General features: G+C 37.7%; 2 protein-coding genes and 1 long non-coding RNA gene across 6 annotated transcripts in view; 1 reads left to right on the forward strand and 2 right to left on the reverse strand.

Annotated features, from left to right (window-relative positions):
- LOC109430724 (uncharacterized) overlaps positions 1-20688 on the reverse strand; it is a 33726-nt gene extending 13038 nt beyond the window's left edge. Inside the window, exon 1 of the mRNA XM_019706798.3 lies at positions 20099-20688. Within this exon, the coding sequence (XP_019562343.2) occupies positions 20099-20269 (171 nt within the window). The 5' untranslated portion in view covers positions 20270-20688. The remainder of the gene's footprint in view (positions 1-20098) is intronic.
- Positions 503-14461, reverse strand: LOC109430177 (uncharacterized protein K02A2.6-like). 4 transcript variants are annotated; one of them, XM_062846384.1, is made up of 3 exons: positions 11261-14460; positions 10535-10974; positions 503-10470 (listed from the first exon to the last, which is right to left on the reverse strand). In XM_062846384.1, the coding sequence occupies exon 3, from the start codon at positions 10447-10449 to the stop codon at positions 6229-6231; it is 4221 nt and encodes a 1406-aa protein (XP_062702368.1). In that variant the 5' UTR covers positions 10450-10470; positions 10535-10974; positions 11261-14460; the 3' UTR covers positions 503-6228. The 4 variants fall into 4 exon arrangements, with proteins under 4 accessions (XP_062702368.1, XP_062702369.1, XP_062702367.1 ...); XM_062846385.1 differs by having other exon boundaries at positions 503-8884; positions 8918-10974; XM_062846386.1 differs by having other exon boundaries at positions 507-6522; positions 9462-10974; positions 11261-14461.
- A 1225-nt stretch (positions 20689-21913) lies between the features above and the next one.
- Positions 21914-22811, forward strand: LOC109433099 (uncharacterized). The gene is made up of 2 exons (XR_003896918.2): positions 21914-22204; positions 22236-22811. It is a non-coding gene; the product is annotated as an uncharacterized LOC109433099 (long non-coding RNA).
- Positions 22812-24916: the final 2105 nt, after the last annotated feature.

The raw sequence follows: 24916 nt of genomic DNA on the forward strand, positions 1-24916 counted from the left end.
ATGCCACTCTATCTAGATGCTTGCTACTTGCACTAATCATGACATTAATAGCAGCATTGTTGATTTTATGAAATATATTCAGTCTAGATAAATTCATCTCGGAAATAAATTATCGGTAAAGGGCCTAACAATATTTACTATTCGGAATATCAAAGTTGAGGAGGCACTGTTTTTTCTTTAACATATACCCAATTTTACATAGGGGCCGTCCATATACCACGTGGACAGAAAATTCATGGTTTTTGACCCCCTCCCCCCTCCCCGTGGACAAGCGTGGACTTTTCGTTGACCCCTACCCCCCTCCCCCAATGTCCACGTGGACATTCGAAAAAAGTTTTATTTTTCATATTTCTAAAATAAATGATTTTAAGTGATTTTGAAAAGTTTTTTTTTATATTGTTTTTTTTCTTTGTATAATTGAAAACTTTCTAAAATACAAATATTCTACAGCTTTACATATAATACAAACAAGTAGCACAAAATAAGTACCGTAATCCGGGGTAACATTGATCAGAATTTTCGATCTTTCTTGAATAATTCTCTTGTTAATGCAAATGTTACATGTTTCATATTTTTAAAACAAGTACTGGCCCTCGGATTATGTGTTAACACAGACAAACAGACGTAACACTCTTCAAAACGGCTTGGAACATGCATTTAACGATCAATTCAAATTTCATTTGATTTGCGCGATCGTTACACCAGAGGCGCTAGTGTTCGATCGCTTTGACGTTTGCCAGTGTACACGTTGCTGAATGATGCAAACGAAAATTACAGGCGATTTGTGTAGTAGTATGCGCGTTAGGAAAATGTCAAATCGCAACCCATCATGGCCGACAGCGTCGCGCGCGGTTCTACCAACAGGTGGCAGTGTGCTCATGAAAATGACACCGGGCAAAAGTGTTTGGTGAATTTCCTCTAAGAGTTACGTCTGTTTGTCTGTGGTGTTAAGCTACTCGAAAAAGTATTGCAAAACTTTTAAAAATGTTTAAATAGACTTTTTAAACTAATTTTTGATTTTGTTGATCATGTCAGCAGTGGCGTAGCTAGGAATTTGGGGGCCCGGTGCGGAACAAAATTCGTGGGCCCCCATGAAAATTACTGATCGCACTGTTGTATTTTGCACAAAACGATGAAAAACCCAATGAAATCCATCAATGAACGTAAGATTTTTTCTAAGAATTATGTCGAGTTTTTTTAACAAATTATTTGGAAATTGTACCAAGTAATCTTTAAGGAATTCCTTCAAAGATTGCTTTACCGTTTTCTTTAAAAAATCTTTCTTGAAGAACAATTTGTCTCCAAGAATCTTTCAAGCCGTTAATGCAAGGATGTAATTCAGTATTTCTATAAGCACTCCTTCAGGAGTTCTTACAGTGTTGTCTCCGAGGATATTTTCAAAAATACTTCAAAGTACTTCAAAAGATTCTTGCAAAAGCTTCATCATCGAGTATTTCTCAAAACATTTGTTCAGGAAGTCCACCAGGGTTTCTATCAATAATTTCTCTTAAGATTCATCTAGAAGATTCCAGAAAAAAAATGCTACAAAAAATTCTTCAAAGATTTTTTGGAACCACATAATCTTCCGAAAAAATAAAATCGGAATCGGGTTCTGCAGGGGTATCCCGATTATTTCATAATCGGAATCTCCGTCCAAAAAATATTTTTTTTTGTTTTTATTTTTGTGTATTTTAACTTATGCTAATTCTACACTTTAGTCCAAAAAATAGTCGAAATCCAAAATTTCATCATTTTTGGTGCCCGGGAACTATTTTTAAAATCCATTTAAAGTTTGTATGGGGATTTTTTTTGTTCGGGTTGAACTGTCATTTTATCGATTGAATTGTCATTCTACCCACGGAAATTAAAACTGTTTTGTTAATTTAACCGGGAACACAAACGAATTGAAACGTAATAAAATCACGTTTTGCTCACAAGGATTCCAAGGATTTCTTCAGAAATTCCTCCAATGATTTCTTAAAGAACGCTTGTTTCGATAAAAATCTGCAAGGGTTCTTCAAGTCCCAAAGAATCCGTTGGATATTTTTTTTTTTAATCTCCAAGGATTCCTACGAAGTTCCTCTAAGAAAATTCTCAGAGGAGCTTCGTAGGAGTTTTGCAGAAATTCTTTCGAAAAATCCTTCTGGAGTTCCTCCAACAAATTCTTTAATATTCATCAACTTAAGGACATTTTCCAAGGATTCCTACAGGAATTTTTGCTAACATTTCTCTGGGCACTATTTAAAAAAAATCTATTGTGATTTTTCAAAGTTCTTTCGAGACCTTCTTTTACCAGGTTATTAATGATTCCGCTAGAAATTCCTCCGAAAAAATCGTTTAAATAAACTCTGAAAATTCCTGGTAGGGTCAACATGCCCTTAATAATCCTACAATCGCAAATGAATTCTATTCGAAAACAAAGCGATTACGGAACCGATGATTACGTAATTTTTGTTATCATTCGTGCTCACTTGTAACAAAAATACAAAAAAAAGAAACAAGACAAAAAGCGCTTCATTCCTTTGATTTGAGACGGATGAAAGTTGGAGCGTATATGCTTAAATAGTAAAGGAACAGACGCCCTATCTTATCAAATTGAAAAAAAAATCTCATGTTACTCCAAGGATTCCTCCTAAGATTGTTTTGCTACTTTCTTCAGGAATTCGTTAAGAATGCCTAGAAGTATCTTTTAAGTGATTAATGCAAGATTAAGATTTCATAGAGGATATCCATAGGGAATTCTTCAGGAATCGCTTTTAGAAATCCTACGGGAATTTTTCCAAGGATTTCTTAAATATTTCTCCAAAACAAAACTTTCGAAAATTATCAAAAAAAATTCTTTCAGAATTCCTTTAAGGATCTTGTTAGAAACTACTGCCAGGGTTTCATCAATCGGATAAAGCTTTCCTTGTTTAATTTATTTAACAATTTCTTCAAGAATTCTACCAAGGATTACTCTTGGGACTTTTCCAGGACTCGCTTTAGGAATTCTTCCAAGGTTTTATTCAAAATTTTAAAGAATTTCCTTCAAAGAGCCCTTCAGAAATCCCTCCCAAACTTTCTTCGGGATTTTTTTCTAAAAATGTCTTTAGTAGTTCATCCAATACATGCTCTTACGATTTCTCCAAAGATTCGTTCAAAATTTTATAAAGTATTCTCTTAGAATTTCCTCAATTGATTTCATTCATTCTTACTCAAACTTTCAGCACGCGCGCCTGTTCGAGCCTAAAAATACACTGTGCTTGCGCTGTATACGACGAGCGAGGTTTTTTTTTTTGGCATTGTTACAACGACGCGCGTCCTGAAGGGTTAAACTGATGTCCTCAAGTATTTCATTTTTTTTACAATAAATCTTTCGGGCATTTTTTTATGCAAGGATTTGTTCATGTATTTATATAATTACTTCAGCAAGATTTTTTCGAAGATTTTAAAGAAATTCCTCCAATAATTTATTCAAGGATTCAAGAACTCCTCATTAGAAATTAAAAAAAATATTTGATTTTTTTTTTCAAGAAATAAAATTAAAAAAACATTTTTAGAAATTGCTTTGTGATTTTCTTAGGAAATTGTTTGTAAACTTCTCTGGTTATTATTTTTGGAAATTCCTTAGATAATTCCTTCTGCCGTTCCGTTTTAAATTCTTGATTTTTTTTTAAATTCACAAGAGTGTATCTCATAGAACTGCAAAACCAGACAAAAACCAGCTGCATAACAGACGTAATTCCGTAAAGAATTATGAAAAAAATCCAGAGGAATTACCAAAGGAATTTTCTGAGGAATTACCGGAGTCAGTCAAACGAATTGACTAAGGAATTTTCAAAGTACCTGTCGAATGAATTTCTAAAGGAACTATTGAAATAAAAACAAACGTAAATTTCAGGCATATTAGCAAAGGGACTGCCGGTGAATCTTTCAATGAAATTGCTGAAATCCCGTAGGAGTTTTCTGATAAATTTCCTAAGCAATTGCCCAAAGAATATCGAAACTTCAGAAATAATAACTAAAATCAATTTCGAATATTATTGCCGAAAAATTATCAAAAGAGCTACCAAAACAAATTCCAAACAAATTGCCGAAAAAAATGCCAAATGAATTAATTAATCAATTCCCATATGAATTGGCGAAGAAGTTTCCAAAAGAGTGTTAAAGTTATTCCCAAAGTAATTATCAGATGATTTTTCAAATGAATAGTAAAAAACAGCAAAAGGTTGCAGACAAAATTTTTAAAGAAATTTCCGTAGAAATAAGAATCTGAAGTTCGTAAAGTCATTGCTGAAGCATTGCCGAGAGTTCATTAAAGAAGTTTTCAAAGGAATTGCCTAACAATTTCTCAATAGATCTGCCGCAGAAATTTTCAATGATGCTTTCAACAAAGATGCTAAAAAAAGCTTGAGAATTTTTACCACAGGGATAGCGCACTCAATTTTCGACACAATAGCTGAAACAGTTTCCAAAATAATAGCCACATAAATTTTCTAGAAATAATTTCCGAAGAAAATTTTAGAGTATTTGCTGAAGAGATTAAGATATTCCTTAATGAATTGCTGCACGGATTTTCAAAGTAATTGGTGAAAAAAAAAACCCAAAAGAAATTTCCGAAGAAATGCATCAGAAATTCTAATAAAAAAAATTAATTTCCTTCCAGAATTATTACAGAAACTTCTCCAGAAAATTCTACTGTGATTCTTTCAATGAATCCTTCAGGTATTCTTACAAGGTTTCCATCAAGAACACCAGTTTCGTCCAGATTCCCTTCACGAAACTTTTAAAAATGATTCTTACGATTGCATGATGCATTTGTTCCAAGTGAGGAACTCCAAGAACTTTTTCTTGAATATATTTTACGATTTATCTAGGAATTACTTCAAGGACTTCTTTACAAAGATTTCCTTCGAAAGTTGCTACAAACTCCTCCATGCGTTTCTGAAGCAATTTCTTCAATTGTATGTATTCCCATGAATCCTATAAAAAGTTTTTTTTAAGATTTCCACAAATGATTCTTTTGGGGCTACCTCACATAATCACTTCAGCAATTTTGGAGAAGAATCCTTTAGGAATTCTTTTTTTTAAGAGATTTCTCCAAGAATTTCTTTTTGCAATGCCTCAAATGGTTTTTCTCGAAGTGCTTCAAATAATGTCTTAAGAATTTGTTCAAGCATTTCTTTAGTTCTACCTGCAGGGATTTCGTCAGAATTTCTCCAATAATTGCTGTGGAAAATCGACCAAAGATTCCTTATGCGAATTTTTCAAGTCCTTTTTCACAATTCGTTCAATAATCTTTTATGGAAGTTCAGTGAAGATTTAATTTTTTTCTCCGATGATTTTTTTTCAAGCTACAATACAAATATTCGTTCGTGGATTTCCTTCAGATAATCCTACAAATATGAACACTTTCATCCCCAAAGGATTTACACAGAATTCCCCCCTAGGCTTCCTGCATAAATTCCTCCAAATATACAGGATCTCTTTTATTTTTCGATTTGCTCCAAAGAATTTGAGAGGAATTCATTATGGTTTCCGCCATTGATTTCTTTGAGAAATAATAGGCATGTCATCATTAGTTCTTCCAAAAATCTCTTTGCCTTCAATATTTCTTCAGGAATTCTTTACCTAAATCCTCAAGCTACTCCTTGTACTGTAGTAACCCTTCAAGGATGTCATCAAAGATACCTGCAAAATCAACCCAATGATTCTTTCCGAATACGTCTTGGAATTCATCAAGACAAAGATTCTATTAGAAATTCCTCCAAAAATTCTTGCAAACATTTCTACAAGAATTTCTTCGGGAATACCTCCACAATTTCTTTAGAAAATCTTCCAAGGATCCATTCAGGTATGGCTCCAAGCGTGATCTCCGAAATTCATGAAAAATATTTTCCATTGATATGTCCGAGATTACTCTTTAAAGCTTATAGGTTTTCGGTTTGGAAATGGATAGTAGTAGTTTTCAGGTTGACTGCCGAATCAAGAATGACGGCACAATGCTATCTTTATTGCTTCGAAACCTTTGTATGAAAGGCAATATCGACGGAGACTATAGACGTCTCACTCGAAATGTCATTTGACATATACTACAGCTCTTCCCTTTTTAATTATTTCTTATTATTTCAGATATTTGAACTTACAAACTATTTAACATTTTGGCATTAAATATTTAAATTGAATTCGATTAACATACTAGTCATTCCACTCTTCTTAATGTATTCGATAACACTTCACGTGTAACACTTATCCATAATGAAAATCCACGTCGACCTTTGCCGTTCGTTTACGTTTCGATCGCCGAAGAATCGGTGTAGAATTCAACGATGCATCCGACCTTTTCCGCTTCCGAATTGTTGATGTCGCTTGTTGTAGCTCTGGCGGTCCCTCGGGTTCCTCCGTATCATTGCTAAACCGCACCCGCTCCGCCCGATTTGCCAAGGACAACGTCAGATTCGGTTTCTCAGGTATCTCCCGGCCGTTAGTAACCAGACGAAGCTGGTTTCGATGAGCCATTTGGCGCGCGCTTCCAGTTTCCACCTGGAAAATGTTTTTGGAAAACCGTTTTAGAAAAACGCCTTTAGTCCATCTGACATGGTGATGTGGGTTATTGTTCTTACACCATACCACGTCACCAGCCGTCAGGTTGTCTATGGGGTCATGCACTTGATCATTAGCGTTAGAAACAGGGTTAGAATGATTTAAACCCTCAACATCATCAATCGGCAATGGTTTTAAATGGTTTTTGTATTGTTTTTTAGGATTAATAAGGTCAATTATTGTCTTCGGGTTAAAAGAAAAGATTTTCTCCGATGGAAACTCACCATCAGTCGTTAAACAATTGTTTCTATAATTCATTAAGAATAAATTGATTTGATCCTCCAAGTCCAATTCCAACAATGCAGGTTCCAAAAGGAATTTTTTTAAAACTTCTTTTACAGTCCGAACCAACCTTTCCGCCTGGCCATTACTAGATGGATTATACGGTGGACTTTTTAGCACATTAATGCCCTGCTTCCTTAAAAAATCCATAAATGTGAAGGAATTGAAAGGAGGACCCCCGTCAGAGACCAGTACGTCAGGAAGCCCAAAGCGAGCAAAAAATGCAACCAACTTTTTCAAAACTTTATTACAATCTGTGCCTTTCTTCATCCAGTCTATTTCGACCCATTTTGAAAAACTATCTACAATAAGCAGGAAAGTATGATGGTTGAAATGAAAGAAGTCAATGTGGACTCGACTGAACGGCCTAAGTGTAGGGACCCAATGAGATTTTACCAATGGTTTATTGACAATCGCCATACTATTGCATTCCTCACAACCCTTCACAAATGTTTCAATATCCTTGTTAATACCAAACCAATATACTGAGCGTCTAGCTAACTGCTTCATCCTAACCATGCCTGCATGGTTAGCATGCAAAAGTTTCAAAACTGCAGCTTGCATTATTTGCGGGATTATGACTCTGTCCTGATATAACAAGCATTCGTCCACCATTTCCAAATCAAACTGATTAGAGAATACATCCATAAAGCGCTTTTCTAGTTTTTCCGGCCAACCATTTCTCATGAACGATAGAACTTTCAGTAAAAACTCGTCGTCCTGTGTCGCCCTCGCAACTATTTTGCAATCAATGGGAAATTCGCTACTAAAGTTTATGCTTCTTACATGCTCTACATCATATTCACTTGGAACAGACTGCTCAAGAGGAAATCTTGAGCAGAAATCTGCATTTCCCATTTTTGCTGATGGTCGATATTGAATATTGAAATCATAAATTGACAGTTCTAAAATGTATCTCTGTAACCTTGTCACGTAAATCGAATGCTGCCCTTTCTTTCCAAAAATTCCTACTAGTGGCTTGTGGTCAGTATATACCATAAAACTTTGTCCATATAAATATTTGTGAAACTTTTTAATAGTACACACTAGCGCCAAGGCCTCTAAATGAAGAATGGGGTATTTCCTTTGAGCCTGATTTAGCGAAAACGACGTAAAACAAATTGGTTTTTCAACGCCGTCAACTATGTGTGCAATCACACCACCAAGACCATAGCCCGACGCATCTGAGACCACTGCAATTGGCTTTTTAGGGTCGTAAAATTCCAAAAATTGAGTTTCTAGTAGGCAGTTTCTACTCTCATCAAAGGCTTTTTGGCAATTTGTGTCCCAATTAAATTTTACCCCATTTTTCAGTAAATTATATAGGTAATAAAGCCTGGCCGATAAGTTTGGAATGAATTTATTATAATAGTTTATGAGTCCCAAATACGATTTAAGCTCCGTAGTATTTGTAGGTACCTTTGCTTTTCTAATTGTTGCTACTTTATTTTGACATGGCAATAGACCATCTTCACTCACAACGTGTCCCAAAAAATCCAATCTATTCACAAAAAATTTACATTTTTCCATGTTAACCTTAATGTTTGCCTTTTGCAGCCTTTGCAAAACAAGAATCAATTTTGATCTACATTCCTCCATATTCTCCCCGGCAATGAGAACATCATCGAGATAGCAATGTACATTCTCTATATCCGCTAAAACTTCGTCCATGACTTGCTGAAAGATCGAAGCACTCGATGAAGCACCCTGAGGCAGTCTGTTATATGTATATAATCCTTTGATTGTATTGATAGTCATAACATGCTTTGATCTCTCAGTTAAAGCTAACTGAGTATAAGCCCCTTCCAGATCTAATGCACAGAAAACCTTGCATCCTGCTAATTTGGCAAATATATCTTGTGCCACTGGAAGAGGATAGGTGTTTGGTACAATCACTTTGTTAATGGAAACTTTACAGTCAATTACCAGTCTTATCTCATTGTTTTTCTTCATCACGATAACGACAGGAGATGCCCACTCACTAGTCTTAACTGGTGTAATAACCTTTTCTGTCTCCAACCTATCCAAATAATTCATAACTTTCTCCCTTAACCTATATGGAACATCATAGGCCCTTTTAAAAATGGGAACATCTGATTTAAGAACCAATTCGGCTTCAAACCCTTTGATTGGAGATGAGAAATTTTTAGTAAAAACATCTTTGTATTTCTGCTTAATTTGCTCAACTTCTACTAAAGCATTTTTTTCAACCATATTGTTTACTGTCAATGAATTCGAAAAAAAATGTCTCCATTTGGAGAAAAACACGTCCAACCAAGTTCTGCCAAGCAAAGGAATAAACCGATGATTGCAATCCAGCACCAACAACTTTAAATTAACCTCTATTCCGTTCAATTTAACCGAAACAGTAGCCTCTCCTTCGATTTTTAACTTTTCCCCATTTACGACAATCAGTTGTCGGTTAAACATTTTTAAGGGATTTATAAAAGTGGAGAAATATTGACTTTTACCAATTACAGACACCGAGGACCCACAGTCTACTTCCATTTCTAAAGCTTTGCCCTCAACCATCACCTTAATTAAACATGGATCGCTAATTTTATTTATGGAGGAAATCATCATGCAGCATAAATCACCTGCGTCTCCATCATCGCTGTCCGACTCGTCCGTTCGCATCCTAGTTAGCAGGTTTACTATTTCCTCATTCGCGCTTGGCTCCGGCTCATAGTCGTTAACCAAGTTGACCGCATCCCGCTGCATGTTCTTTAGTTTGAAACACTTCCTCTTTACGTGTCCCTTCGCGCCGCAAAAGTTACACGTTACGTCAGCATAATTTGGTTTTTGTCTCCAATTACCTGCACGATGATTCTCTGATTCTCTCCAGTTCTGCCCCTTGGACCTTTTGTAATCATCGTATTTTCTAGCATATGGCCTGTATCCCAATCTTTCTTTCACCGGAGTCCTTCGAGAATTGTCTCCCTCTCTGCCATTAATCGCCCCCGCTGCTTTGTAGGTAGCCAAAATCTTTCCCATAGTGGATCCGACTCTGGCAGCCGGATGAGTCAAAGATGCTATTTGACCATAATGATCGTCGTCGTTATTATTCAAGTTTTTGGAGTTCTTCCCTGCTAGCTCCCACGTGGCGATTATCTTTTCCGCCGTTGCCAAAGTGAGTTTTTCCTCATTTAACAGGCGCTCGCGGAGCGACTTCTCACGCACCCCAGCAAGAATGCGGTCCCTTATTGCAACTTCTTTAAAATCACCGAAAGTGCAGAACTCCGCTTGTAATTTAACAGAGAGGACGAAATCCTCAACGGACTCGTCCGGTTGCTGTCTACGACAGTTAAATTTCAACCTCTGAATTAAATCAGACTCTGTTTTATCCAATCTAGTTCGAAGTTTTGAAACCATATCCCCGTATGACACCTCCGACAATTTACTGGTCGGAAACAGGAGTTTCAGCTCATGGTAAATAACCGGACCACTGAGCGTTATAAAGCAAGCTCTTTTTGCCTCCTCCTGCACATTATTGTAGGAGAAATAGAATTCTAAGCGTTCTATCCATTCACCGAAAGGATTACCCTTGCGGTAAGGCTCAATGGTGGTACTCACATTAACCGCCATATTCAAATTGCAATGCACTTACTGAAAAATCACCGAACAACCCAATCAAAATTTGCAATAAAATTGAGAAAATAAAATCACTCACCAAATCAGCGACAAACTACCAACCGGTTCTCCGTAATTGTCCACCTGCAACGCCTCTGCTTCAAGGAAACTGGACAGCACCGGAGAAATTTCTCCCCTTGATGTTGGCTTGCTACTAGTTCAATAATCGCGCCGCCGAATCGTATTGGCTTGCGATTCTACGGGTACCTGTCCGCTGGTTAGCCCTAGATACTACTCCGCTGGAGGTCCGATTGTGTCCAACACTTTCACCGCACCGTAAAATCCTCTTTGATAAACCGCAGTTTACTGGTGCCGGTTCGCTGGTATGATGTAGGTCTGTTTGATGCCCGTTTAAGCTATCGCTGTCGATGTATCGTCGGATTATGCTCAAAAATTCGCGCCGATGCAACACTACACTCACTGAGCCGCTTTTGCACCGGAATTAACGCTGCCGAAACCCAACACCGAACGAATTGAGACCTAATTGAAAAACAAAAGACACTCTTTTAGTATAATGTTTTGTTTTCACAAGAATAAAAACAATGTCGCAAATTATGTTTTTGTCACTCCAATACTCTGGTTTTGTTTCTCGTGTCACATGAAAAGGCCTTTTCAATTTTCTTCACCACAATGGTTGCCAGATATATTGTTCTGTAGCAACAAAAAAAAAATCGACGCTTATCGTAAATCGAAAGGCGTAGAAGTGGTGTATGGCGCACTAATATGGAAATTTCCACCCTTTAGCGTACTTACGTCTTTTACTTACTTCCGTAGTTTTACCCTTTTACCGTACCGCTACTGCAACCGTATCGTCGAAATAAAACCAATGCTATTTTCTGCTCCTTCTGGAAAATGACTTCGCCGGCAAAACCTTTTCCCTTGGTGTTCTCAGACGCCTTTGTCACTCGACGAACTCCAATTGTTGTAACGCCGTCGATTCGACGCCTACTGGTGTGACGAAACTGCCAACGCCTGATCGCTTCCAAAGACACCGTATTTTTCAGCCACTGCACTTTTGGAGCAGAAAACTTTTGCACTTTTGCTTATTTGCACTTTCACAATGACGCGAGAAATCCTTTTTTTATCCTTTCGCCGCCACTTGATATGTCCGAGATTACTCTTTAAAGCTTATAGGTTTTCGGTTTGGAAATGGATAGTAGTAGTTTTCAGGTTGACTGCCGAATCAAGAATGACGGCACAATGCTATCTTTATTGCTTCGAAACCTTTGTATGAAAGGCAATATCGACGGAGACTATAGACGTCTCACTCGAAATGTCATTTGACATATACTACATCCATGAGGAACTCCTACAAGATTATTTCCTAAGGCTCATCTGAGGGATTCCTTGAAGGACTTCATGACATAATCCTTGTAGGATTTTATGAAGGAATTCGAAGCGGTATTCCTGAACGAATGTTTAAAGAAATTCCTGAAAAAATCCTTGTAGGAATTCCTGAAGGATTTCTTGAGAAGTTCCTATAGAAATGCTTGGAGAAGTTCCTGAAGGAATGCATCATTGTAAGCTTTCCTAAATCAATGCTTAGAGGAATTTCTGAAGTAATCCCTGGAAAAAGTTCTGAAGTTAATCTTAAAGGAATTTTAGTAGAACTCCTGATGTAACTCCTGATAAATCGTAAAAGATATCCCCAGAGACAAGTACCTTAACTGACGGAATTCCCGCAGAAACCCTTCAAGGAACATGTAGAAAGAAATACTTGATGAAATAGTTGGAATAAGTTGATTGCATTTTTTGTACGAGAGTAAAACTTATCCACAAATTTTTGTTATAACAGTTTTGACGTGACATGTGTTTAGATCTTAACTTTATTAAATGAGACCTCTGAATTTCAACTGCTATCCTAAGCTAAGTAAGCAGCTATGTTTGGTCCTGTGGTTGGGATAAGTATCAGGGACATTTTCATTATGCTCATAAATTTTACTTCCATATCGGTACCGTAAACCTGGGTCAAATTGATCTTCGGGTTGAAATTGATCAGTCGTTTTTCATGTAGATAAAGCATTTTTTGAATAGTTTCCTTACAAATATCGTTTAGCATCAGATTCCAACAGTATGATACTTGAAAGCAAACTATAAAAAATATGCTTTTTCTAACGGAAAAACGGTTGATCAATTTCGACCCGAAGATCAATTTGACCCCGGTTTATGGTACTGAATTTCGTAAAATTATATTTTGATTTCTAGCACATTTTTTATTGTATTTTGGGACCCCTGTAGATACAAAGCGCAATCATCGAAAAAAAAAAGACTTCAAATAAGTCATCTGTGTGCCCATTTCAAAATCTCACTAAGGGGCCCCTACAAACCCTTCAGCAGATCTGCAAGTATTGAACTAATAATTGGAGCAAACTTTCGCTATTTAAAAAACTTTATTCAAACTAGCGTAAGAAACCTTCACTGATTTGGGGGCCCCTTGAATTCGGGGGCCCGGTGCGGACCGCACCTCCGCACCCCCCCTTGCTACGCCACTGCATGTCAGTGATCAATGTTCGTTTGTGTTAAAACTACTCTTACTTACTAAATTCGGGGTCGCTGAATTCGAATATGTTGTCCAAATTCTTACAAGTTATGTACTTTTTGAGTTATTTTAGGATTAAAATCCTCCAAGCCGCGAATAACGCCTAAAGGTAGGCAATAGCTTAAGGATTTGACAGCCTGCTTTTAATAAATCGTATATTTTACAGAAAAAGTGCATTTTCATAAAAGTTTCGTTCATTAAATCCAACTCTAGGATATCATATTAAAGTAATACAGTGATTTCGAACCTTATATTGTATCTAGTATTCATGCCATGCATGAATGTTTGACCATGTATCTCATTGCGTTACGAAACACAGTTATGGAAAAATCGATTTATTTCAATGTTTATGAAATCAAATTTTCAAGAATTACATGTCATTTAATAGCTAAATAATTTCAGATTACGATATACCTTTCGATAACAGAAACTGATTCAATGTAAAGTGCTTATTTGAACATTTCATCAGGTCGGTCAAGCCGATCAATGTTACCCCGCTGATCAATGATACCCCGTTTTACGGTACCCACAAGTTTTCAACATTGTTTTAAATTCAGCTTAATGTTTGTGAGAGTGTGGGTTCGATTCCCGCTACAGTTGGTGAAAAATTTTCATCAAATTAAAAATTCTTCACTGGGTGTGTTTCGTGTGAAGTCCATCACCTAATGTTAGTGATTGTTCAATGTTCAGTCTGTACAGCCTCTGGTTGAAGACGGTGTTTTTTAGAATGTTTGTTCAATCTATGATTGTCTAATTGTTTTGTTGAGATAAGGTAATTTTAAATCTTGGATATTTGTTGAGATGAGTTTATATTTCTAGATTCTTACAAAAAAAAAAACAATATTTACAGCAACTACATTGTATTGCTGAGGTTTACACTTTAATATCCGTTAGAAACATCTTGATTTTTAAAGGAAACAACAAAAAAGTTTTTGAGATAAGCCTACAAATCCCTACATGTATTTCGAAACTTTGAAGTAGTTTAAAAATTGGATATGAAACTTCGAGAAATCCATACAGAACTTCAATGAAAATTTTCTAACTGAAACATCAACATTTGCATGCTCTACATTTTTTTTTTTAAATCCAGAATAATCCTCGATGAAGAAAACTAAGTAATTAGAAACTTTGTAAATTTAGAACAAATTAGTCTGTAAATCAGTACCATGATTTTTTTTTCCTTGAAAAAGTAACTTACAACTAAAAGACAATGTATAATAAAATAAAATGTATGGACGAACTTTTGAAGAGAATCACATCAATAATGCAACATAATTTGTTTCGTTTGTAGATTCTTGTTTCCTAATTTTTATGTCAATGTTGTCCACGTGGACATTTGACGAACCCCCACCCCCCTCTCCGTGGACAAGCCTGGACTTTTCGCGAACCCCCTCCCCCCTCCAAGCTGTCCACGTGGTATATGGACGGCCCCTAAAATGATAGCCTAGGATGTGCTGAAAAACTTTGTTGAAGAACGCAAAGCGATCCGATGCTTGTGAAAATAGTTATAACCAACGAACCGCATGCATGTGTTTATGTTTTAACATGTAAAGGAATAACAATAGCAACAAAATCATGCTGTTTCGCCAAGCAATGTCTACGCTATAACTTTTTTCATAAGTATAATATCACTTCGCGGTCTTCGACAAGGTTTTTCAGGACACCCTAGACTATGTTTCCACTTTATCGGTTACATGGTTTTAGAAAAATTCGAGCTTGTTATGAGAGAAATGCAAAAAAGTGCGTTTTCCCATGTAAAACCCCATACAAACTTCAAACGCTATGCGCAAAACGTAGACAAAACCGATCGTGCTCAAATTTTGCACACTTATTTGGGTCCTGAAATGGGATTAAAAAGCTTTGATCTGATGGGATATCATTGAATTTTTCATCTTCACATATAAACGATGACCCACTCTAATACATACACACACACACGCACATACAGACATTTGCTCAATTCGTCGAGCTGAGTTGATTGGTATATGTGTCTCGGTCCTGCGGGCCTTTGATCGAAAGTCGGTTTTCCAAGCGGTATTTATACCCTTCTTATGGGTGTAAGAAGGGTAAAAAGGCTTTTCCTACATACATTCCATGATATTTTTGCTACTGTTTATTAAGCTCAAATATTACAAAGAGATAGTAGTTTTTTATGTATTTGTAGCAATTGCATTTTCATGTATAACTAATTTGTGAAACCAAATATGATCATAAAAAAATCTGTTGACAGACGGCTGAGAAATTTATTATGAAGCATTTTGTCAAAGACCTCTTAAAAAGTTAAGTTGTATTACTCCAAAGTACTCCCCGAAAGATATCTCGGTTACAAAATGTCCAATCGGAATGAAATTCAAAAGCGTTCTTCTAGGATGCAGTAGCTTTCGCTTCGGGCCTTAAGAACCCAAATCGGTTGATAGACGGCTGAGAAATTTATGGTGATACAATTTGTCAAAAATATCTAAAATAATTAAGTTGTACTACTCCCTAGCACTCTTTGAAAGATATCTCGGTAACCGAACGTCCAATCAAAATAAAATTCAAAAGCGTTCTACTAGGATGTAGTAGCTTTCGTTTGGGGCCTTAAGAACCCAAATCGGTTGGTAGACGGCTGAGAAATTTATGGTGATACACTTTGTCAAAAATATCTAAAATAATTAAGTTGTACTACTCCCTAGCACTCTTTGAAGGATATCTCGGTAACCGAACATCCAATAAAAATAAAATTCAATAGCGTTCTACTAGTGCTTATAGAACACTAAGCTGAGAAGCAGGCTTTGTCCCAGTGAGGACGTTACGCCAAGAAGAGGAGAGGAGAGGAGCGTTCTACTAGGATGTAGTAGCTTTCATTTGCTTCCAAGACAACTCAAATCGGTAAACAGACGGCTGAGAACCGAGAGTGACATTTTTTTGTAACACACACACACACACACACACACACACACACACACACACACACACACACACACACACACACACACACACACACACACACACACACACACACACACACACACACACACACACGCACGCACATACAGACACACACACACGCACATACAGACATTTGCTCAATTCGTCGAGCTGAGTTGATTGGCATATGTGACTCGGCCCTGCGGGCCTCGGATCGAAAGTCGGTTTTCCAAGCAGTATTTATACCCTTCTTATGGGTGTAAGAAGGGTGAAAACGTTACGGAGGGGGGAGGGGGAACTTAAAATGTCGATTTTAGCGTTTCGTAATAAATGGATGCTGCCATAGTATTTTAGGAAGCGTAGACTCCCCTACAATTATGAGTCGGACCGTATATTGCATAGTTAAAAAACATGCTTCTATGAGGGAGAAGGAAGGAATCAAAAGTTGTAAAAATATACTAAAATTTCATGCACCACATACCATGATCCTGATCATTTAGAAAGAGAGATAATGTATTGGACAAATAAGTTGTTTGCTCTATTGTGCCGCTCAGCGGAATTGTTACAATGACGAATCAAGCGATCAATCTTCTGTAAATCCTTGAGATATGTACTTAACCCTCGAGCGATCGCGCTGTTGTATTTTGTACAACACGTTGAAAAAATCTCGCTTTTTGTACTCAGCATTAGCGTGGTGCTGACGCAGGTAGTCAACCGCGCGAGTTACGGGAGACACCATTCGCCCTATCAGTACTTATCAATTAGTCAATTGGCTTCTTAAACGGTGTTGAGATTATTCGATATTCTGATCCACATTTTTAATTCTAATCCAAATTTTCATGAATTTTGGAGTCCGGGAACCTTTTTTAAAATCAATTTAAAGTTTGTATGGGAGCGATTTGTCGAATCACCCCTCGTCGCGGTTTGTACTGGGCGGAGCTGTCAAACAGTTGCCCAGCTGTCAAAAGGTAATTTCAAAAAATCTTTTTGAAATTGATTTAAGGTACCTAAACAAAGTTCTAAAAATTTGAAAAAAAAACATAGTGACTCAGAAAAAGGTGCTCTTTCGTATAAAATCAAAAAATCAATACATTTTTCAAAATTTAAAAACCCAATTCCGAGATTTAAAATCTTCATACACTTGAGTGCAAGTTGGTGGCACATTTGCTAATCAATCGAAAGGAAAGCAACATTTGTCACGGTAATTCGCGAGTTCTAATTACAGCAGAACTCACTCTCACAAATCTCCCTTTTCGCTAGAAGAACGGAAACGGAGGGACTGATTACCCTAGGATTATATAACACTAGCCCGAATACATACATACATACATACATACATACATTTATTGCAATTAATATAATATACATTTGGTTTTTTTTTACATTCATTACTGAGATTTGGGGTTCCCTTTCAACAGTTGATTATTCAAAACACATGCTGTTTTATTTAATAGTCTAACTTAAAGTTTAACACGGAAGGAAAAATTTTCTATACAAAAAAACCTTCAAATTTGCATTACTAAACTAGGAAAACAAAAGAACAAAGAAACAAATACAATAACACTTAACAATAATATCACAGCAGACTATGCAGCCAGCTCTTGAAGAAGTGGGTTTATAGACGTCGCGCAACTCAGGTTGAATTTCGGCAGTAATCTCTCGAACCATTCATCCAGCGGTTCTATCCTAGCCATCCTATGCACATCTTCGGTAGGGTGAAATGGTGAAAGATTCAGCATCATTTTTAATAATTTGTTTTGCTTGACTTGGATTTTCTTACGATGGCTTTGAGCGCAATTGTGCCAGGCTGGAAACCCGTATGCAATCGTGGGTCGAAACACAGTTTTGTATAGCAGGAGTTTCATGTTTGTCTGTAAACGTGAGCGACGTCTACTAAGGGGTACAGCGATCTGGTGAGTTTGTCGCATTTTTTTATACAATTGCTAACATGTAATCCAAAGTTAAGCTTCTTATCAAGAGTTAGTCCTAGGTATGTTGCACTTTCTGACCACGGTATGTTTTGGCCTCCGCAAGAGACATAACTTTGTGGAAGATACCTCGGGCTACGCCGACGAGTAAAGTAGATCGCCTGGGATTTCGCAGGATTCGTCTTAATCTTCCATTTTCGTTGATATTCAAGGATAGCATTTTGAGCCTGCTGCAGCTTTTCGACCACTTTCTCTGGTTCACGATGCGATGTTAAGAATCCAGTATCGTCGGCAAAAAGGAAGTATTCAACACCATCAACTTTAACTATATCTGCAGAAAAAACGTTGTACAGTGTGGGACTGAGAACGGATCCTTGGGGAACACCAAATGGTACAGATTTGCGGTCTGATAGACATCCATTTACTGAGACCTGGAAACTTCTGTCTTTCAGGAAATTGCGGATGATTTTCAAAAGGCGAATGGAGAAATTCGCACGGAGCATCTTATGTATCAGAAGGATCAGCCCTGAGGAGTTTCGTTGTTCGAAATTTCGTCTCACCTCCTTTACCAGACGAACGAGTTGGTGGTTTGTAGAATGGGACTTCTGGAAGCCAAACTGCTCACGCGGGATACTAGCCCGAATACCAAAAGTCCGAATCTAATAAGCTCACCTATCACTATCTTAGTAACTGTACAACACGGAAGAACAGCGTCTGTTTAAAGAAGGAAACACCTTTGTCGAATCAATCAATTAATTATGGCGCTAATCATGGCGCTACTAAGGGGCAATTTCTTAACCCTGGCTTAATCGTTAAACCAGGTTTAACCATGTATATGAGTAAGCCAGGCTTACCGGTAAAGCGGTGGTAAAGAAATCGTTCCTAAGATTTTCGGCAATATATCTTGAAAGAATAGCCGATATACAGAAAGAAGGAAAAGCATTCGGGCTAGTGTTTCAAAACCCAGAAATACATATCTCAAAAACTGTAAATTGTAGAACAAGTTTTTTTTTAGTGAAATCAAAAGAAATTTTTTTTAGAAATAAAAAAATATCTGAAAATGTTTTATTATAAAGCTAACATGTCTGAAAATTCTGCTAAAATTCTGTTTCATAGATGGGTTTCAACAAAATATTTATAAGTTTAAAGGCTAATGTTTTTTTTCTTTTGTTCTTTGACGCCATAATTGAATCTCTTACTTCAAAAATATCTGTAAATTTACAAATTGGTGTAATTATATGCTCAGGTGATTGGTTATAATTTTATTTTGTGGGTGAGATACAAATGCTTGACTTTCATAAGCAATTATTTTCAAAGCGTTCCTCTTAATGCATTTTACATTCAATCGACGATTGAACGTCTCAAGCATAGAAGACAATCATAGTAGTTGGTAGTGAATAACATAAGAAATTAACGACTCGTCAATACACGTACAAAGTACAAAGTACGGAAATTGTGCTGCATACACACTGGGGTGTTTCTGGCATCAGATCTTTATAATTGAAGTAAAGCGTAAAACAGACCGTAATCGAAGATATGAAAAAGAGTCTCATAACGTCCAACAAAACTTCTCAGTCACTCTCCCCCGTATTCATAAAAACCCATGGGCAATAAATCCGAAAAAGCAGACATAGAAGCAAGAGAGAAACGTCGTTACTCCCGAATTGTGCTGCTGTTCCGAACATTATATTGCGTTTTTTAGTAGCGCAGGATTTTAATAAAAACTTTTTATGTTACCAACCAACCAGTACAAGTTTTCTTGGCTTGTGGACTTGCACATACAAAATACATACATACAAAGTCGAATCATTTTACACTTTCATACTAATACAACTTACCCATACAAATCGATACTGAATAATTTGCAGCGAAAAAAACTTCAAGCATAATTTAGAAAACAAGAGAGACAGGCAAAAGTTCACAGCGCACAGCGTTTTGCTACACAGAAATATGATAGGTTTTTATGAAAACTCGTAAACTTCCGGACCTCTCTTTGCCCTACTCCTCATCCTACTGGTTTGCTTGCCACCCTACTCTCCCCCTGGGGCCCATACACGAACAGTACAGAGAAGTTATAATATATTTTCCCTTCGCCACAAGTTGGCCCCCTCCGACGTCTTTCCCAAATAGATATGCCCTGGTCGGTTCCACTTCCACACCCCACCGGGTTTGCCCACCTCACCCCCGCTCACCCGCGACAAATTCTTCCCACCCCGTCCGGACTTACCGTTATGGTGGTGCAGTCGAAAATTTTGTGAAGCAGCACCTTGTTCGGAATGCTGGCCGGAGGAAACAGAGGACATAGCTCGGCCGACTTGGTGAAGCACAATCGACAAAATTGGCCCTCCTCACTGTGGTCCGGGCGCAGATCGCTACTGCTACTGCTGCTGCTGAACATGATTATAATTCCCAACCAACCCACAAAATCTGCGTTTGATGTGCCACTTTTGCTATGTTCACCAACACCCAACACACTCCACCGGGGAGAACTACCGCGAACCACCCCCGCGGGCAGTTGTTTAAAATCGGAGCACCGACGACGGCGACCACGGCGGAAGTTTGACCACTTTTTCGGTGCAAATTTTACGCGACGACGAAGGCAGTCATCTTTTTTCCTGCAACTTTACTTCTGTGGATCGGATTTGGGCTTGCGACGAGGACTTTGACAGACCACCTCTTCACAGTTCACACACTCTGGCGACGACGGGAAAATGATCCCACGCACACCAGTGAGGGCGCTAACGAGGGTCAACCAAAGTGTGCGTGTGTTGAAACAAAAATAAAAGCGAACGACGGCAAAGTTTGTTGACATTTTGGTTGGCACAGATAACGATAGAACAGATGTATGGCTGGATCGAAATTTGTCTTGATCGAGGGAGACGACACTTCTAGATTAGGATTAATATTAAACACAAAAATTGTATATTCTGCACGGTAAAAAATCTGCACTGTGATATAAACTGATTGGCACTTGAATTCGCACTACTGTTCAATCAGTTTGTTATCAGTTACATATCATTTGATAAAGAACATCCAATGCCTCTTCAATTTTAATGTAACTTCACATCAATTCGTTGTTGACAAGGTTTTGATTTCAAAACTAAAATTTAAAAAAAAAATGTGTACAGCCGCACCCAGATTCGGGAGCGGGACATTTGGCATAAAGTAATTTGGCATAAGGTCGTTTGGCATAAGGTCACTTAGCATAAAGACATTTGGCATAACGGTCATTTGGCATAATGGACATTTGGCATAATCGAAATGCACCCTTCTTTATTATGCCAAGTGTCCATTATGCCAAATGACCGTTATGCCAAATGTCTTTATGCCAAGTGACCTTATGCCAAACGGCCTTATGCCAAATGACTTTATGCCAAATGACACAGACCCCCCAGATTCGATACCAGGACCTTTAGAGTCACGATCAACTATTTTACCACTACACTGCTTCACATCTGTTAGAGAGGTGCGAATCGAAGCGAAGCACTTTCTACCGCCTGTCATCTATATTTACTTTTATGCCCAAAACAGTCATTACCAAATCAACAACTTTTCACTTTGGATCGTATTGCTTTTTACAGTAGTGCAAATCGAAGGGATTTTCTGTTGATTTCTCTGGTGGGTTTGTTTTGGTCCTCAAATCAACACTGACAGCATTGCGATCTCAAAGGAAAAGCACTTCTGATCATGTTGATTACGACAAGGAATAGTTAAGGGATTTTTCCCTTACATCTAGCGTGCAGAATTTTTACCGTGTGTTTGAGTAAATATAGCGCATTTAGTTCATCACTGGACTATCGCACTAGTTTTCACGAGTGCGAAAACGCTAATAAAAGTGCGCGATTGCATCAAATCAACTCGGTGTCTTCAGAGCACTTGTTCTCCATAGATTGAAGAAATAGTGCGCCGAAGACATCAACCTGATTTGATGCAATCGCGCACTTTTATTTACGTTTTCGCACTTATAAAGTCGCACACTGAAAGGCGGCTTGCAGTAATGACAAGCATAAAAATGTTTTTAAATTTAGGGGTGATACTCACCTCGTAAGTACTGTGTAAAAAGATAGGCCAAGAAACGGTCAAGAAACGTTTTTCTGTCGAAATTTCTTGAGCCGTACTCAGCTGGAACGGAATAATCGATGAACTTGATGATCATTGATGACGGTGATGATTGTGTCGATCAAACCAGCTGTCACTTTTTTTCTGCGGGAAAAATAGCCTGACCGATTATTCCCAAAGTAAAAGTGACATTTCATTGGCAGGACTAGTTTTTTTTGTGTTTTTTCGAGTGATCACTCGCAATCGAGAAACATTCGCAATTTTCTCCGACGACGTAACATCAGATTCAAACGAAAATGCTACAGAGTCACTCTGGCCGCACCGGTTCGTCAATGTGCCAAATTCTGCAATCCGGCGCAGTGTCATCCCACCATGGGGACCGGGACAATTTGGCCTCGAACGTTATAATCCGGCGCCCTGCAATCATGCTGCTGCAAACAAGCTATAGAAGAGGAGTTTGCGATGTCCACCCGAGCTGGACTGGGAAATGCGAGAAGGAGGAAGTACCGACAACATAAACGGAACTAGTCCAATGCATCGCAGTAAGAGCTCAGCGGAAAATAGTCGGACGTGGTTCTTCTGGGGCGGCAAGAAAAGGGATCATCTTTTATGGGATTGGTAGGTATGTACATATTGCAGTGTTTGTCAAAATGGAGCAGGTATTTGGACTACATACGATAAAATGATCCTGAAAAGAAAACCACGGTAGAATTCGTTTGTGAGAAGAAGCCTGCAGCAGAGATTCCGGCCGCAAACTGACAAGAATGAGGAATTCGAAAAAAAAAGTAAATTGAGAGCTAGTGATGAGAAGAAATACGCGAATTATACAAAATGGTTTGCGTGAATAAGTGTGCCAATAAAATAAAGCAGGTTTAAATGTGTGTAAGTGATTTTTAATTTTTTAATAAACATTCGGAAGTTCTCTAAAAGGTATTCAAAAGTTTTTTTTAAAAAAAACCTCCGTTCATTAGTTCTTTGGAGAATTATTGCCCTAGTTCTTTTGGGATTCCTTCTAGAAACGCTGTGAAGAGTTAAAGAATTCCTCCTGGAGCTGCTTAAGGAACTTTTTAAGAAGGTCCGTTAGAAATTCTATCAGAAAATCCTAGTAGGATTCGTCCAGGAGTTTATTTATGGGAATCATGATGGGAATATTTTCCAGAAGTACCTAGTGAAATTCTTTCGGGAGTTTTTTTTTTGTATCTGGGATTTCTCCAGAACTAGAATTCCTCGAGAACTCTTAGGATTTCTGCAGTACATAATTCCTTCTGCGATTCCTACAGAAGCTCCTTCTAGGATTTCTGCAGGAGTTTGTTCTGGGATTTCTCCACGAATTCCATCTGGTATTTCTCCAGATTCCAATATACCTCCGTAAATTCCTTGTGAGATTTCTTGAATCCCTTCTGAGATTTCTCCTGGCATACATCTAGGATTTCTTCAGGAATTGATTCTGGGATTTCTCTGGAAATTTCTTCTGGAATTTCTCCAAGAATTCTTTCTGCGATGCATCCAGGAATACCTTCTAGAATTTCGTGCTGAAAATCTCTTTAACAAAGATAATATGTGAATTTATTCCTGGAATTCCCTCTAGTATTTCTCCTAGAATTTCATCTGGAATTTCCCCACAAATGCCTTATGGGATTCCTGTAGGACTTTGTTCCTTCTAGGAATTCCTTCTGGGATTTTTCCACGAGTTCCTTCTAGAATCCTCGATGAATCTCTTCTAGTTTTTCTCTATCAATTTACTCTGGGATTTCTCCAGGAATTCTTTCTAGAGTTCTCCCAGGTATTTGATTCAGGAAGTTGTCCTAGGATTTTATCAAAGTATTTAGACTGCGATTTCTACAAGAATTCCTTCCGGGATTCATTTAGCATTTACGGAATTCCTCTAAGAATTTCTTCTAAAATTTATCTGCAAATTCTTTCTCTTGTGGGATTCCTTCTAGGATTGTTCTATGAATTTATTCTGCGATTTCTCCAGGAACTTATTCTGTGATCAGGAATCCCTTCTGGGATTTCTCCACGAATTTGTTCTGGGGTTCCCTGTAAATTAATTCTGGGATTTCTCCACGAATTCCTTCTGGAATTTAACGCCTTTTGGGATTTTTCCAGGGATTTATTCTGGAATTCCTTCTAGGATTCTCCCACAAATTTCTTCCGCGATTCTTTCAGGAGTTCCTTCCGGCATTCCTCCAGGAATTATTTTCGATATTCCTCCAGAAAGTCCTCCTTCAATTAATCTAGGAAATTAGACTGCGATTTCTCCAGAAATTTTCGTGATTAATCCTTGAATTCTTACCGGAATTCCACTAAGAACTCTATGTGAGATCCTTATCCCTCCAGAGATTTCTTCTATTATTTCTCCAGGAATTTATTGTGTCATTTTCACAAGAATTCTTTCTATGATTTCTTCAGGATTTTCTTTTAGGATTTCTATATAGATTTCTATAGTATTTCTCCAACTATTCCTTCTGCTATTGCTCCAGAAATTCGTTCGGGAAGTTCTCCACATATTATTTCTGGGATTCTGCAGCAATTCGATCTAGAATTTCTCAACGTATTTCTTCTGGGATTTCTCTAGAAGTTCCTTCTAGCATTTCTCCAGAAATTTGATCTGGGATTTCTTTCCTTTTCCTTTTAGAAACCCCAGGAATTCATTCCGTGTTTTTTTCCAGGAGTTTCATCCGTGAATCCACCTGAATTTTTGTGATTCCTCCTGGAATTCTTTCCGGGATTCCTTGCGGCATTCTTGAAGAAATTTATTTTCTTATTTCTGGGATTCACTCAAGATTTCCTTTTGGGATTTCTCCAGAAGTTTATTTCAAGAACTCCTAGGATTCCTTCAGAAATTCATTCTGGAATTACTCTACGAATGCCTTCTAGGTGTCCATAGAAAATCCTATTGGGATTCCTTGAGGATTTCCTTCTGAGATTTTTTCAGGAATTCATTCTCATATTTCTCCAGAAGTTTATTCTGGGATTTCTCATG

The sequence above is a fragment of the Aedes albopictus genome, chromosome 1 (assembly GCF_035046485.1).
Source record: "Aedes albopictus strain Foshan chromosome 1, AalbF5, whole genome shotgun sequence".
Classification (NCBI taxonomy): Eukaryota; Metazoa; Arthropoda; class Insecta; order Diptera; family Culicidae; genus Aedes; species Aedes albopictus.

Bases quoted from the DNA above. Each gene is read 5' to 3' on its own strand.
- LOC109430177 (XM_062846384.1), bottom strand. From the start codon at position 10,449: ATGGCGGTTAATGTGAGTACCACCATTGAGCCTTACCGCAAGGGTAAT.